General features: G+C 38.5%; 1 protein-coding gene across 5 annotated transcripts; it reads right to left on the bottom strand.

Moving 5' to 3' along the window:
* Positions 1–1,144: 1,144 nt before the first annotated feature.
* Positions 1,145–15,751, bottom strand: txndc16 (thioredoxin domain containing 16). 5 transcript variants are annotated; one of them, XM_077514355.1, is made up of 20 exons: positions 15,542–15,751; positions 15,069–15,250; positions 14,330–14,412; positions 14,144–14,217; positions 13,935–14,009; positions 13,258–13,379; positions 12,979–13,069; positions 12,738–12,885; positions 12,464–12,633; positions 12,309–12,369; positions 11,173–11,296; positions 10,941–11,087; positions 9,102–9,161; positions 8,782–8,986; positions 6,952–7,079; positions 6,739–6,823; positions 5,042–5,183; positions 4,382–4,569; positions 2,834–3,024; positions 1,145–2,226 (listed from the first exon to the last, which is right to left on the bottom strand). In XM_077514355.1, exons 2-20 carry the CDS (start codon positions 15,226–15,228, stop codon positions 2,021–2,023), a joined length of 2,460 nt encoding a protein of 819 aa, XP_077370481.1. In that variant the 5' UTR covers positions 15,229–15,250; positions 15,542–15,751; the 3' UTR covers positions 1,145–2,020. The 5 variants fall into 5 exon arrangements, with proteins under 5 accessions (XP_077370481.1, XP_077370482.1, XP_077370483.1 ...); XM_077514358.1 differs by having other exon boundaries at positions 2,065–2,226; positions 2,803–3,024; XM_077514359.1 differs by having other exon boundaries at positions 2,084–2,226; positions 2,792–3,024.
* Between the last annotated feature and the right edge of the window lie 321 nt (positions 15,752–16,072).

The following is a 16,072-nucleotide window of genomic DNA, read 5'->3' on the forward strand; positions in this document are numbered from 1 at the left end:
GTCGCTACTAAAGCTAAGGCTCAACAAGAGCTTATTGAAGCTCAGTTACTGTTTAGTTGCCACAAATGGCGTAAACGAGAGTGGAAGTCGGTTGGAAAATGCTCAAGCTAGCAGAACGTAGACAATATTTTCCTGGTTAAAATTTGATGTACAATCAAAATGGTTCTCCATTTGAGCTGAAAAAGACATGTTTCTACACATACTGAAGAGTACTGAGCTTTGTGAAAGCTACAATCCTTATCTTTTTCTTGACAAATGTTCTGTTTATTGGCTGGTGGTGAAATGAGAAATGAAATGAGACCTTGTCCCACCTACCGCGTATTGTTGCTGGCTGCCAAGTGCCACACAGTAATTCACAATTGTTTGAGGTTCTCTGGCAATCAAATTTTGTTCACACTCACAGAAAGCCGGTAATAACGCGTTGACCTCGAACGTGGCGGCCGCGGATGTGTCCACAGGTGTAGGACATCATTGGAAACCTATCTATGTTCGTCTATGAGACTTTTCCAGGCTTTCAATTTTTATTTTTAAATTTAAGACTTTTAGACATATTGTGAAAAAAACAGCCTGTCCCCTCATTAAATGTGTAATAAAGCAAGTAAATCTTTTATCTGCCTATTGGAATTGATGCCCCACTGTAGCTGTGCGACTTATTTGCATACTAAGTGCCCCCACGCCGAGTTTCTCTGCTCCAGTGTTGCCAATTTAGTGACATAAATCATTGTGGCCATATTCAGTGACTTTTTGTTATTGACCATTTATCAAAGTGCCTGCAGCTGCACACAAGGTGACTTGGCTAATTGTATGGGTCAGTCTAAGATAAAAGCTTCTGTCAGAGGCAAGCATACTAAGATAACGTGCATTTCGTTCTAATTTCAGACTCAAACGCAGATCTCTCTGTCTTGACTGTGGCAGTAGATGACAAACAGCACAGACAAATAACACATTTTCTGAGAATCACAGCTCAGGATTTAATCCCTTTCTTGTCGCAAAATCCAAAGCAAATAGTGTGCTGCCCAAGAACTGGTGCACCTTCACAATGGAAAAATCCTTCGAGACTGACACTTGCGGTGGCCGATTCCACAATAATAAACATACTGTAATGTGAATACTTCTGACAATGTCAAGGAAAATCAAGCAGAAAGATGGAATCTTGATTTTTATTTATTTTTTTGGCCTTAATAGACTCTGCGAGTGAACTGTTCTTATCCGACTCCCATCACGCACCGATGTTGCGCATTAGCCAGTGAGCAAGCTCTGACATCATTAAGGAGAAATCTCATTTAGAACTGCTTAACTTCAAATCTGTCCACAATAATAAAATCAGCAGTCACTGCATAGCTTTTATAAACCTGTAAAATGGTGCAATGTGGACACAAGAAGCATGAATGAATCAACATGATAGTTGTTTACACAAATTACAGACTGCATATTCAAACGTGTGAAAAGTGTGCTACAAAATCAAAAACATTGATTAAAAATAATAGGATACTACTCTATATGATTTGTTTGTTGACATTTTAACAAAACTTGCCATATTTTTGTAGTTATTGTACAGTATACATTTGCATCGAGATGGCTGGTTTTTAATACCATGTTTAAACTGCACTTTTACAAACTTACTACTGAAAGAATGTGACGTGTTTGCAATTCCATACAGTAACAGGTTGTAGTGGGAAATATAGTCAGAGTAATTTCCAACACCTACTGTAGATAAACTTAATATAAGGACACTGGAATTCGAGTGATATAGTTAAAAAAACAAAAAAAACAAAAAAACAAAACAAAAAACATGCTACTGAGTATTTACTACCTTCTTGAAGTGTAATAGACAGGCAAGCTCTAGTAGTATGATTAAAAATCACTAAATTAAATGTTCAAACTATGCATAATTGTAGAATTTTAAAAAAGTCCAGTAAAGTACATTTGTTCAGTGCAACTTAGTTGTATTGAACTTTTAAGTACAATACATGACTATACATTCAAATGACCCTTGTTATTATTATCTTTGAATCATTTGTCATAACTCTGAGTGATGAGGCGTGTGGTTGGAGGAATCTGTCGTTGCTTCCCCCACGTTCAACTCTGCCTCATCCGCCTCCACTTCTTGGTCCTCCTCCTCTCTCGGTACGCGTTGCTTCGCAAAGCCAGGCTCCTCCTCATCCATGATTTTCAGAAAGTCACAAAACTTGACAGAGGGAGGCCAGTCATCTTTCCCTAACATCCCTACACAACAAGACCAATGAATCAATTTAAAAAGTATGAGATAATTCGTATATTGGTTCCACATTTAAAAAAACATAACTGTACTGTGGTTGTATTTCAATGAATATGATGGTAATGTACTGTAAATGAAAAGTTTGAAAGTGCCAGAGAGCAACATCCACCAACTTACTAAGTAAGATGACACTGGATACAGCGGAGAGCACAACACAAGGAATGTGTTGCCACACATTGTTAATTATGGCATAAACAACAACACATTATCCCACACTGCACTTAGGCGCTGAGTCCACACTCACAGCTGGCACGTATAAAGTTTTACTTTAATGGCTCGGAAAACATTTCCGAGCCATTACAACAGGCAGACAAGCTAAATGAGTTCAGCTTTTCTGAAATCTATTGTACTTCAAAATAATATGACAGAGTTGCTGACTCACTGCAAAATACCATTTATTATTATGATGACGACGGCCCTGTTCTAGGACAATACACATTAAGAGTAAGATGCTATTCTGGTAAGTCACAGTTAGAATGTGTATTGTGCCCCCAAGTGGACAAAAAGAAATACCTGAACCTCACATGCATATACAGTTTATTGGAGCTTGGTAACCTGCAGGAGACTCTTTGGCTTCCTCCACCCTTTGCAACCACTGCAAAACAGACTGGGCCATAATGGGTGTGTTGGACGGGTACTTGTAAACTTCATGTCCGGAGGGCAAATGAGTGAGAACCAGTGCAGGAAGGGGGGGCATAGAACCCAGATAGGAGCCCAGGACTGACATTCCAGCTGGAGTGCGACCACTGCAGTAGAATGGTAACAAAATGTGTTAGATTTAAAGTAGGATTTTTTTCGTGTGTTTCATGAATCTGGACAACATATTGTAACAATGATAGAATTAAATACTGTCACCGCCCCTCCATCTACTTTTAAAAACATTGTACTGTATAACTAAACAATCTATAAAGACACGCTTCCAGTGAGTATCTCTATTCGCCGTCGACTGTCCTTCATGGCAACCTTGGACGGAGAATGTTATGCTTGAAGCAGGCGACTGGCACCAAAGGTCTACTTTCTCTGAATCAAGTTTGACTAATGCAGGCAAGTGAAAATCGGGTGGTTAAATTAGCCTTTTAATTACGGTGTGTGGATTTCAATGCAACACATCAATACAATGCTTTGAAAACCTTTTAAAATTTTGGAGGTACATTTACATATTGTTCTGACAAGATCAAGTCAGGTTAAACACTTGTAAGCATTACATTTTTGGAGCTGTTTATTTTTTTTAATACTTGGGCCAACAACACTACACATTTTAATGCTTGGTATGTGGTGGGCTAAGCATTTTTATTACTATTATTTACATATTAATTTTGGGGGGAGGGGTTGTGTACATATGTGACAACCATTGTTATCAGGGGGTCAAACTGTAGCAATGACAGCAATGACATTCTCCTTATTAACTCTTTGACCGCCAAAAACGTTTGACCTATTTTAAAATCCTAATGAATAATAAACGTTAATTGACATTTATTACGTTTTTGTTTTGTTTTTTCTCCTCAATGGGCAGTGCAACGCTGCCTTGTCATTGGGCCTGTGAAATCAAAAACAGCCACTAACTAAGGCCAGCAGATGGCAGCATTGTATCTCTTCAATGGGCTGCCGGTGTATCAAATAAAGAAACATGACGGAAACTGATGAAATCTGATGCAATAGAACGTTTTCAAGGATGACGCGAATAGTCAAAGCCATTGTCACATTAAATCTAATTCACAGTGTCACTAAACAAAAAAAACAGTGTCAAAGTCACTGTTGTGCAAAAAAATGAATCCTTTTCACAAAAAGCTTGTTTTCTCTTTATTTTTTATTAAAGGACTAAAGTACTAAAGGACAGAATAAGGTAGAAACGTACTTTTTTTTTCCTCATGAGAGAATGGAAACCAATCTTTCATACGGTATCCACCATGTTTATGTTTATACCGCACAATATTCTGTTTGCTTTGAAAGATGTGAAAATGCTCGAAATCGGCTGGTTGGTTTTTGGATAACGTTTGGCAGTCAAAGAGTTAAAAGCCCGTGTACCATCACATTGATTTTAAAGATGTATAAGGTCCAATATGCATACGCACTAACAAACAATAACGTAAATAAAAAGCATACAGATGGATCCAGCAGGTCAAGTATCGCTCCATCCTCTCGCCTCCCAATTCCAGCACTCCTCTCATCTCCTCCAGCAGAACTTTATTCTGCCTCAGGCCGATCTCGTCCTCCTCTTCTCCAACAAAAAGCAGGAGAAGAGCTTTTCCCAGACTGAGAAAGGATGGCAGGCTTTCCACTGTCAGTTCAGGCTGACAATACAACAGAGAAAAAAATATTCAATTAAATTATTCACGTTAGGATGACTTTGTTTCCACATATGGTGTTTGTGTCTGTGGCTTGGACCTCATCTTGGACCTAACTCACTTCCAAAATGTTTCATACCTCTCTTTTCCAGCCAATGTTGAGACAAAAGCAACGTCAACATCTGACTAGTATTTGATGTCATAGACGCTGGTCTTGCAAAAGAAATTTGTACACAGGTGGCATCCTGCCTCTGTTACACATCTAGAAAATTGACACTTACATGGCTACAATAGCGACAATATTCCAACTTTATTGGGTTCAGTGAAAGAAAAGAAAAGAGCTTGATACCAGATTTACGATGTTACGGCTCTGGTGAGGCGCTATTTTATGAGGCTATTATCTAAAATTAGCACTTCATTTCCATAGCGTTTCGACTATTTTCACAGACCTGAACACAAAGTTTCAAATCAAAATTACCAAAGGATGCAGCAGTTCCGCATCAACGTGGGAGAGCAAGTTATCAACAGAGGAGAACATCGACAACACGGAGGGCTGGAAGTCTCTCTTCCAAGATGGAAACACTAAAACTGCAGGAAGGTCGACAGAGAGGTCGGCAGCCCTACAAAGCACATATGGCGCGCACATAAACACACACACACAAATAAAATGTACATAATCTCATAAAGGCGACTACACCCATTTTCTGAGATATTAACTGATAAATTGCTGTATAATGTGGAGCTTGTGAAAATTTACTGTTTCCCCAAAATACATCAACACACCATTATAATGTTGGCAACAAAAGAGAGTACACCCACAGTGAAAATGTCCGAATTGGGCCCAAAATAGAACCCCCCTTTAAAATTTAAAATCTAATACACATTTTTCATTTTTATTTATTTTATTTTTTTTATTTAACCTTTATTTAACCAGGATAGTCCCGTTGAGATTAAGAACCTCTTTTTCAAGGGAGTCCTGGCCAAGAGGCAGCAAAACAGTTTTCATTACAGTTACAAGTAAAAGTTTCACTTACAATCACATAAAAATTATATAAAACAGTTACAAATCAATGAGGTCGTCTCAAGTGCTCTTAATCTGGATCTAAAATCGTTCAATGAAACAAGTTCCGTTAGTTTCCAGTCCTTTTGCAACATGTTCCATGCAGAAGGGGCAGAGAAAACAAAAGCCTTTTTCCCCAGCTCAGTGCGGGCAAATGGAACAGAGAGCAACAAAAGATCATTGGAACGCAAAGCATAAGAATCAACACTTTTCAATGTGATTAAATTACAAATATAAGAGGGCAGCAGTCCAAGCATAGCCTTGTAAATAAAAATGTACCAGTGAGTCAACCTCCTGGTGGACAAAGGAGGCCATCCCACTCGAGAGTACAGTTCACAGTGATGGGTCAAGGCTCTACAATTTGTAACAAACCTCAAAGCAGCATGATATACAGAGTCAATCTTACTCAAACACTGAGCTGAAGCATTCATATACAACACATCCCCATAATCTAAAACAGATAAAAAAGTTGCAGTGACATAGAAACATATGCAAAACTGAGTCAGTTGCTGGACAGATAAACATATGTAGAAGTAAGCTCATGAGGCTTCTTTGCCTGAAGACTCTTATGAGGTGTGCCCCCTAGCGGCCCACCAAGTAATTGCTCAATAAGTAATGAACAATGGACCCGTTATAGTGGCTGCATATTAACTACAAATATCGATACTTGGTGTAAGCGTATTGATAGTCTATTGGGAGATAAAGTATTAAAATTTATTGCGATATCGATAAATCGCCACACTCCTAATATCCACCAGCTCTGTGATGTCATCATGGAGGAGGGAGTGGGAGTAGAAGAGGATTCCAGCGGCAATCAGTGAACCTCTGGTGAACTCGGTGCCCAAGAGAGTAAGGCCGTGGTGGAAAATAATGGTGGCTACACAAAACATTGACACTTCGGGCAAAATTCAGAATTTTTCATGTAGGGATATCGTCACTTTTATTGCCAGAATTATTTTGAGCGAACAGTAAATTAAACCAAAGTCTCAACTGCTTTCTCATGAGGATTTTATTTTTTTTTTAAATGTTACAGCAGCAAACTCAAAGAAAACGAAGCAGTGGAATGTAATAGTCGCAAACAACCTTGAAAAGGTGGAACAATTCACAGCGCCTACCATTCCTGAGCCAGCACATCTGTCAGCAGGGCGCTCAGCACCCTCCCTTGCAACAACTTTGCTGCTTCATTAAAAACTGCCACATCTGCCAACACAACCAACACACAAACTCATAATCCATCTTTACAATCACATTTCAGTCAAACTTCATGGCATCGTTCAAACTTTATTTTCAGAGCCCGTGGTCATCTATACAGACTATTACTCCAGTACCTGAATGTGTGCGCGTCCTAAATAGTCCGACGACTCTGTCAGGTTGTAGCTCAGGATGGGGTGTCCTATGAAGGAATGATGTCACTTCCTGCTGAGTCGAGAGTATCTGGGGAGAGGTCGGACGGCTCCTGGATGAAGGACAATGGACATACAAACACAAACAAGGATGCCGTCAAGGATTTAGAGCCCATGAAAGGTTACATTACATTTGGGCCTCATCATTTCAAAACACAAATTGACAATATAAGATTAAGATTAGCCCGTATCATTCACATTAAAACAACCTCAACCAACTTGTCTATTTTTGTAATACGTTTCCTGTGTGTGTTTATTTGGGTTGGTGAAGATATCGTTAATGGTCCTCATCATGCAAACATCTTCTCTGTAGTGCTTTATCACAGCTGCAATGATGTCCAAGACAAACATTCCTTGGAGATGTTGTTCTTCCTCAACTTTCTTCTGATAGCATTACAATATTTGCTTCATCTGCAAATGGCATCCTCTGGGATGCAGTTTTTATGTTGATGGTATTTTACTGCTCCTTAGAGCGCGTGTTAAAAACTCAAGAGCCGGGGGCCGCCACATAAATTTTTGTAGGCCACTAAAACAAATAAAGTGTGTCTGCTTTGTGTTTCTTGCTAAATTTATTTGTTCTTGGCAAAAATGGTCGCAAAAATTGTATTTTGCATTCAATTCTAATTAGTTGTAGCATGCTTTTTTTTCTTCATCATATAATAAATTGAACAATAGTATACAGAGGTGCCTTGAGATACAAAAACAAATAAGGAAAAAAACACACTCCATAATATTGTATTTTATAAAAACAAAGAGTAATAATCAAATACAATATGAAGATTCAGATAACTTGTTCATCGTGATTTAATGGTGCAGTCAAATTCATTGAACTGTTCCTTCTGGTCTGCCTCCCTTGGCCACCAGGAGGCAGTAAATTAAACACTTTTGTACTAACCTGGCAATAGCCAGATGGATATGCACTTCACTCAAGTGAGTTCTCTGCAATATCCATCTGGTTCCTCTCCACAATAATTTAGCCGGGAAAAGGTGGGACATTCTGTACAATAATTCGAGCTGATTGGACGATGCGGCATTCTACACGTTTGTTTTAACCAATCACGGCCATGGGTGAAAATCTCGTGTTCGTTCTTGTCGAAGGGGGGAAAAGCACGAACATCTTATCAGCTAGGAATGCACAAAGCGCCTCTCGCTGTTCAACATTCAACAAGGAAACGTTGAGTAATTCTGCGAGAACAGAATTATTTGCAGCGTCCATTCATCCATGTTAGATTTGTTTGTTAGCCCCGGCGTCGGCACTGGCTTCCTGGTTTTGTCACAGTTGCATATCCCGCCCCCAAATACAATGTCGTTCTGTGATTGGTCGGCGGAAATCAACGGGAGCGGTACAAGAAGTATTCTCTGGAGTTTGTGAACTCACAAATACCGCGAGAATTCATCTTGCGAGAGCAAGGTGACTTATGTACAGTTAAGCAGACAAAAGCAAAGAAAAATAATACTTCTACTACTAATACTATTGTGACTCAGATACAGTAATATTAGTCATTTTTAATATAGGATAAAAAATATATATATGCGTATTAAAGTTGGAATAATTTCACCCACGTTTAACTCGATTTTTGATCTTTCATCTATTTTTTTAAATGTAGCATTATAGCAGTGGAGTCCAAACTTTTTACCTGCATTAAGAGTACCTCTTTTTTTGATGTAAGGCAATGGCTATGAAATTCCAAACGATCTTTTCACCTTTCCGTTTCATTCAACACCCAATTTAAGGAAAGTAAGACAGCATCTCACAGCACAATGAAGCGAAGCAGCGGCTCACATCCCAACATTCCTCTGTACTCCTGAATCGGCTCCTGAGGGCGGAACAGCACAACACTTGGAAAGGCCGTGATTGGCTGGAATGAGATTGGGCGAGGGCCAACTGGCCGAGCAGCGCAGAGGTCGGTCCATTCTCCACAATCCACTGTGCTCATGTGAACATCGACAATGCCAGCATCTGCAACATATGTTAATAAAAAGAGGCTTCAACATGGGCATATAAATAAACCCGCTCGCATTTACGGATTAGAGAGTAAAAAACAGATGACATACTGTCAGATTGTTGTGATTACCTGCAAGCCTCTCTGCCACTTCTGTAAAGGAGCTGAGGAAGGCTATTGAAACAGCATCCCCTGGTAGTGGTATTAGAAAATACAATTATTAAAATGCACATTATGTTTTTAATTGTTTTACTCGAGTTTTTGGTGTAGTGCTGTTGCCAAAAGTCAGCAGGAAAAGGCTCCAGCTTCCCCATGAACAGTATGTAGTAGGAAATGGATGGATTGAATGCTCACTTCCTTTTTTTTTTTTTGAGTAACTATGACTACATATAAAATATTATGGATGACCCCCCCCCCCCCAAAAATAAATAAATAAATAAATAAATAATAATAATAATAATAATAATAATAATAATAATAATAATAATAAATTAAAGAAAAATCTCTTTCAAATCTTAACAAATCTAAGAGGTCAAATTAATTTACAATCAATTTTGTCACTATTATATTTTTCACTGAAATGCCACAATCGGTACATTTTCAGCTACTATAATCTTTTTTATTTTTTTTTAGGGCAATCTGAAATTTGTTCAGCGGTTTAAGATCTTAACAGATAATAAGAGCTTAAGTTTCATCCTTGCTTACAGTTCAGATAGGAACAAAATGTACATTTTAGGTGCCATTATGACTTGATGGAATTGTTCGTTTTAATGTATATACAGTACTGTGCAAAGGTTTTAGTCCAGAATTAGATTTGCTGTTTTAGCTATGCCATAATGAACACTAGAATGTCACTTATTAGACTACATACAGTACCTCCACCAAGATTAAACTGCTAATATAAGTGAGGAGAAAAGAACAGAGCACCATCTTTGTGTTTGTCCCAGTATTCGATTAGTTAACTCATTTGCTCCCAAAAACATATAAAAAAACGTTCTATTTTAAATATTGCCATGGTCCCAAAAATGAATTTATATGTATATATATATATATATATATATATATATATATATATATATATATATATATATATATATATATATATATATATATATATGTGTATATGCTGGAGCATACAGAAGGCTTTGATGCAGCCTCTGACCTGAAGAGGCTGATTAAACCAATGGCAGTTATTACAAAAAATGGCCAGCAGGTGGCAGCAGAGTATAAGAGATCAACCAGGCCCATGTTGCAACAAGCTTTTTTCGCCAGTGTTTTAAACAGGTTTATGAATAATGATGAAACTTAGCTATATTCTAATGCTGATTGCTGCAAAACAGAAACAGGTGCAAACATACTTTTTTTTTCCTGATGAAAGAAGAGACTAATCTTTCTTTTGGTAGGTTCCATGTTTTTATAGCAATGCAACACAATATTCTATGGGCCTTGCAAAATCAGTCAAAATCCAGTAAAACAGCGGGAGCAAGGGGTGTTGCTTCAAAATGGCTGGGAGTGAAGGAGTTAACAGTCTACTTGCTGGTTTATGTAGGATTAAGACCAACAGATGGGAGGTGGCATGATTCTGGGAAGTGGACTGAAAAGGTTAAATAAAAAATAAAATTAAAAATAAAAAAAAATAAAAAATTAAAATAAAAAAAAGATAAAAAAAATACACATATACTTTATATATTCTTGTATCCACACCAGACTTACACATTTTTCTTTCCTTCACGGACTGCCGATCAACAAAGTTCTTGTCAAAAGTGATTTTGTTTTATCTGCGTAAGCATGCTAAATGTATCCACCCTATTTTACTGGTTAGAATTAATTAATGAAAAAGATACGCCATAAAAACACAGCTAATTGTGGACTCTTTTACATTATCCACCTCAACAGGAAAGAGTTCATTTTATCACATTAATAATTGTTCAAGGACATTGCACCATTAAAGTGGGACAGGGACATACATACATTTGAGGTAGAAAAGCACCACCGTGAGGCCACTTTGAGCTACTGCATCAAGGAAGTCATCAGACGTCAGCTGGGTAATAGAGTCCATGTGCACCATGTGGCCTCGATTCACATACACGGATGCCACAATCTCATCTTCCAACTCCCCTGGAGGGCAAAAAATTAAAACATATCTCCCTCATTATACTTCTTCCATGGCTTCTGTTCATTCATCTCAATTTCTTAACGTTACCATTAGATACATCGTCCTCGATATTACACTCTTCCTCTTCCAACTTTTCATCTCCCTCATGATGGAGGAAGAGATCCAAGAGCTCATCCAGGTTCTTTAAGGTCAAATACTTGACCTCAGACCCCTACAAGTATGACACAGGCAACAGGTGAAACAAAGCTCATAAATAAACAGTGGAGCCTTGAGATACGAATTTAATTCGTTCTGTCACCACACCGGTACCCTGAAAAACTTGTATTGAACATTATCTTTTCTCATTAAAATAACTGTAAATGTCGATAATCTGTTGTCAATAAGCCTCCCAAATGAACACAATAAAAATGTCTGTAGTGTGTTTCTTAAATAGAAAAATAGCAATCTACAATATTGTACTTACTGTAAAAACAAAGTAATGACATAATTAAATGGAATGTAAACAATAAACGGCTTTTGCCACATTTTTTTTTGCTTCTACTCAATGGACATTTTTCTGCTCCTTCTGTTGTATGCAGCTTTGCCACCTGGGAGCAGTGTAATATGGACACACACAAAGAATTATTTCACGACTTGACTTACTGACTCACAACTGAAAGATGCAGTAAGGATAAAGGATGCTCTATATGCCAGTAAGTGTTGTTATATTGTCTGTCCACTTGTATTGCTCCCAGTTTGTGTTCCAATATCTGTTGCTTAAACTATGCTAACTTGCTATAACGACACTAGCAATGCTAATTGTTAGTCCGCTTATGGTGATTTGAATTATTAGGATTAAACTAAACAGACTTTACTAAGGCAAACTTATGTGGTTGTTTTAAATATCTTTGCTTTAAGCTTAGTTTGACAGTAAACCACAACTGGGAGTAGCAATTAACAGCTTGAAGCCTCTTTTTTGAAGAAACGTTCGCAATCTGACAAACTGCTGCTTATTGTAAAGTTAGTCAAGTTCACTGCCACCATTCAGCATTCGTATCTCCAATTTTTGCTCACAAATCAAAGCAAAGTAAATAAATAAACACATAAATAAATAAATAAATAAATAAGACAGCCGAACGACGGCTCCTATCTCGAAAGCCTCATAAATAAGGTCATTCGTATCAAGGCACCACTGTCTACACTAGAAATACTGTAAAAAATTTAATGAAATAAAATAACCAAACCTTGTCCGGCAGCCTGTAAGCAGCATTATATTCAACAGGAGTTGTCACCGCATGGCTCTTTCTGATAACATAATGACAAAATCCATTCCAATGATCTAACTAACAAAAAAAAAACAAAATGTGCAAGACAAGTGGCCATGTACCTTGCAACTTACCTGTGCACAAGTGTCAGCAGGGCAATGCCTCGAAGCCTCCAGGCCAGAGTGCTGGCCGTGTCCCGGTCCAGCTGCTCCGTTTCGGAATGTGAGAACACAAAGACCTGGGGGGTCTGTTGGTAGGGGAATTGTGGGCTTGGAACAGCAGAGGGGTCTTCGTATACTTCCGACTGCAGATCACGCGGTAGAAGATGAAATGAAATGAATCACGAGTATGTTAAACATTTGTTGCTTTCCTTTGGCATTTGTGGGTAAGGAAGAGTAGCCTGGTTACCAACAGTGGAGCCTCCATGAGTTGCAAGAAGGTGTGTAGGCTGAGTGTGGACAGTGGTGTCCTCATAGGGGTCAAAGGGCAACGGTCAGAGTGGGGAGCCCTGCAGTGGAGGAACCACACTCGTGACAACGGGGAGGTTCTGTGAACACTGAAAATAAATTTTTAACTTAAAAAAAATAAAAAAATAATTTCAATTAATTTTCTTCATTCACAAAGAGATAACAAGAGAAGACAAAAATACCCTAAATACTTTAAGACAGGGCCTCCAGTTATGAGGATGAACTGGTATTTCGAACCATACACGTAAGCCATCTCCATGACTGATCTGTGCTCTAAAGTAATGCAGACGCAACAGGTTCAGTCAAGCATTAAACCAGCAGTCCACACATTCTAGTCATTGAAGCCTGCATATTCACTATAATGTAAGCAGTGGCGGTTTCTTGCATCTTGCAATATTTATGAAATCAGCTATGTGAACCACTACACTGCCATGGATATTTACCATTAGTGATGTCCGTACCTTGTGTGCCAAGACTGCTGACATAACCCAGCACGATATCCTTCTTCCCCCTGACTGACTTCTCCATGACCAAGAGGTCGGCGTCTGAATGCACGTACTTGACCTCGTCACGTAAAATGGCACTGAAAGGCAAATTAGAGACCGTATTCGTTCACATTACTGCTGCACAAACGACATATTCTGAATAATGATTCCGGGACTGAAGCCATGTCATTTTCCACATAGATGAGTACCTGCTAAAATGTGTTGATCTGATTTTAAAGATACTCATGTTAAGGGTGACATGTAGTTGGGCTGAACCGATGCCAATACTAGTATCGGTGCTTCTACTCACCGATACCTCATCAAGCTATATTTCAAGAACATGTACGGTAGTTGGACATTAAAATGTCAGTAATAACAAGTTGTTATTCGGAAAAAGATGTTAGGTTTGAGTGAAACATATGCCATGTTCAGAAAAGTTTTTTTTTTTTTTTAACAATTTTGATTAGAACATTTATACCACAATTGCAAGAAGGAATGACATTATCAACTATCAAGTATCCGGAGGTGCTCAATACTTGAACCGGTAATCATAATCAGTCTGAAAACATTATGAACTAAATAAACCACAGCAACAACACATGTAAATAATTGTACTTAATACTACTACTTAATTGTACTGTTTGCTTACTTACAACAAGACTTCAGAAACAATGGAGTTGACATCAAACACAGTATCCAAATCAAAACTTGAGAACTCCTTACCATCCCTTCAGAGAGAAAAATTTGGAGTTAAATATCAACATCACCAATGAAAGATTTTTTTTTAAAAGACTTTTCAATACATTTTCAAAGTATGATTGCCTTAATCCACTACGTACTGCATACTATATCTCCACCATACCTGAAAAGAAAAGCAGTATGTTGCACCATTTCTTTCGTGCAATATAAGGGAACCATCTCCTTTTTGCAGTTGATCTACACATACACACGCACATGCACACACATAAAAATATACAGTATATTTTGTATTTTAAACCCATCCAAAAAATAATAATAATTAAATGAAATTCATGATATTGTGCATTACCTTGCCCACTAGTATTCCATAATCTTTCAGAATATCTGCAGACTTTTTCAATTCACCCAAGAAGAGAGTGATGGCTTGGGAGACTGATGACAGAGGACAACAGGAAGAAATTATTACATTTTTCACACTCAAGAGCAAGCGATTTGGCGTCATGCAGTGTCTCCCTTACCCATCCATCCATCCATCCATCCATCCATTTTCTTGACCGCTTGTCTCTCACAAGGGTTGCGGGGGGTGCTGGAGCCTATCCCAGCTAGCTTTGGGCAGTAGGCGGGGTACACCCTGGACTGGTTGCCAGCCAATCGCAGGGCACACAGAGACGAACAACCATCTACACTCACAAGCACACCTAGGGACAATTTGGTGCACCCAATGGGGTATATGCCACAGAAGAGGCGGGAAGTGATTTTGCAAATCAGTTTATTTCCGGTCCCGGTTGCGAACGCGCAACCCAGGGGCACAAAGTCGGAAGCACAAGTATTTTTGACGCAGCCCACATGTCGCAAACCGAACCAGAAACAAACTGTTGTGTAAAAAACAGTCCCGCCTCTTTCGTGGCATATACCCCATTAACCTGCCATGCATGTCTTTGGAATGTGGGAGGAGACCGGAATACCCGGAGGAGACCCACGCAGGCACGGGGAGAACATGCAAACTCCACCCAGGAAGGCCGGAGCCTGGACTCGAACCCGAGTCCTCAGAACTGGGAGGCGGACGTGCTAAACAGTCACTCCCGTACCTTGATTCTCAAAATAAATGAAGACCATCTTTCCAGAATTAATTTTGTCATAAAACTCCACAGCCGTGAATTCGAGCAGCAGGCCTGACGTGTTGAACGCGTCTGTGCATCTGGCGGCACTTGTGCACAGCAGAAAGAAAGCCACCCGCATCCACATCATGGATAAGCAAAGATGAGTTGTCCTTTACAGGGAAAATCAGAAGAGGAGAAAATAATTGAGGGTACCAGTGTACAGCAAACGCAATGAAGGCCAGAAAGCATTTGAAGTGTTACTTTAATTATTCGGCTTATTTTTTTTTTTTGTTTAGAAGCATCATCATGACTGATGGCAAACCATTTGATGCTTGAACAAAGAAAGTGGATTGGAAGGAAGAAACATCATTTTTAAACAACTGAAGAATGTGCACTGCGTAAAAAAAAAAAATGATTTAACAGTATAAACTGAAGTTAGAGGAAAAAGGATGAATACCTACTGCCTGACAACTTTTGTCTTTCAAAGCACAAGAATCTTCAGTTAGGATGAACTTGCGACATCAACTACCTCATTCCTCGCGGTGTAAAACAGATTAAACGTGCATAATAAATTGTCCTTTGGATTAAAATTTGAACTAGTGCCAAATGTAGTAGCATTGTGTGCTCGGCTAGCTAGTTGCTCACGTTTGGTTCATTGGGGTTGTCTTTTGCTTTCTAAGTGTCACGAAAGAATACAAGTCACATTACATGTTAAAAATAACTTCCTAGTGTGGTTTTCAAAATAATATTATTTAAGTGCCTATATGCAGGTTGAAACTAAAACCAATATATAAAATAAATCAATAGACATATATAAATATATACAAAATTCTACTTATATGATTCATTGTTTTAAATCGGACTAAAATGTGTTTAAGCGGTTTAATATTTATTTTATTTTGAAGGACTTTTCTAGTAGCGCCATCAACATTTCTGATAAATGTTTAGTGACAAACCACTTGTTTTTGTTTAAACCAATCGGGTCGTCGAAA

The sequence above is a fragment of the Festucalex cinctus genome, chromosome 2 (genome assembly GCF_051991245.1).
Source record: "Festucalex cinctus isolate MCC-2025b chromosome 2, RoL_Fcin_1.0, whole genome shotgun sequence".
NCBI classification, from domain to species: Eukaryota; Metazoa; Chordata; class Actinopteri; order Syngnathiformes; family Syngnathidae; genus Festucalex; species Festucalex cinctus.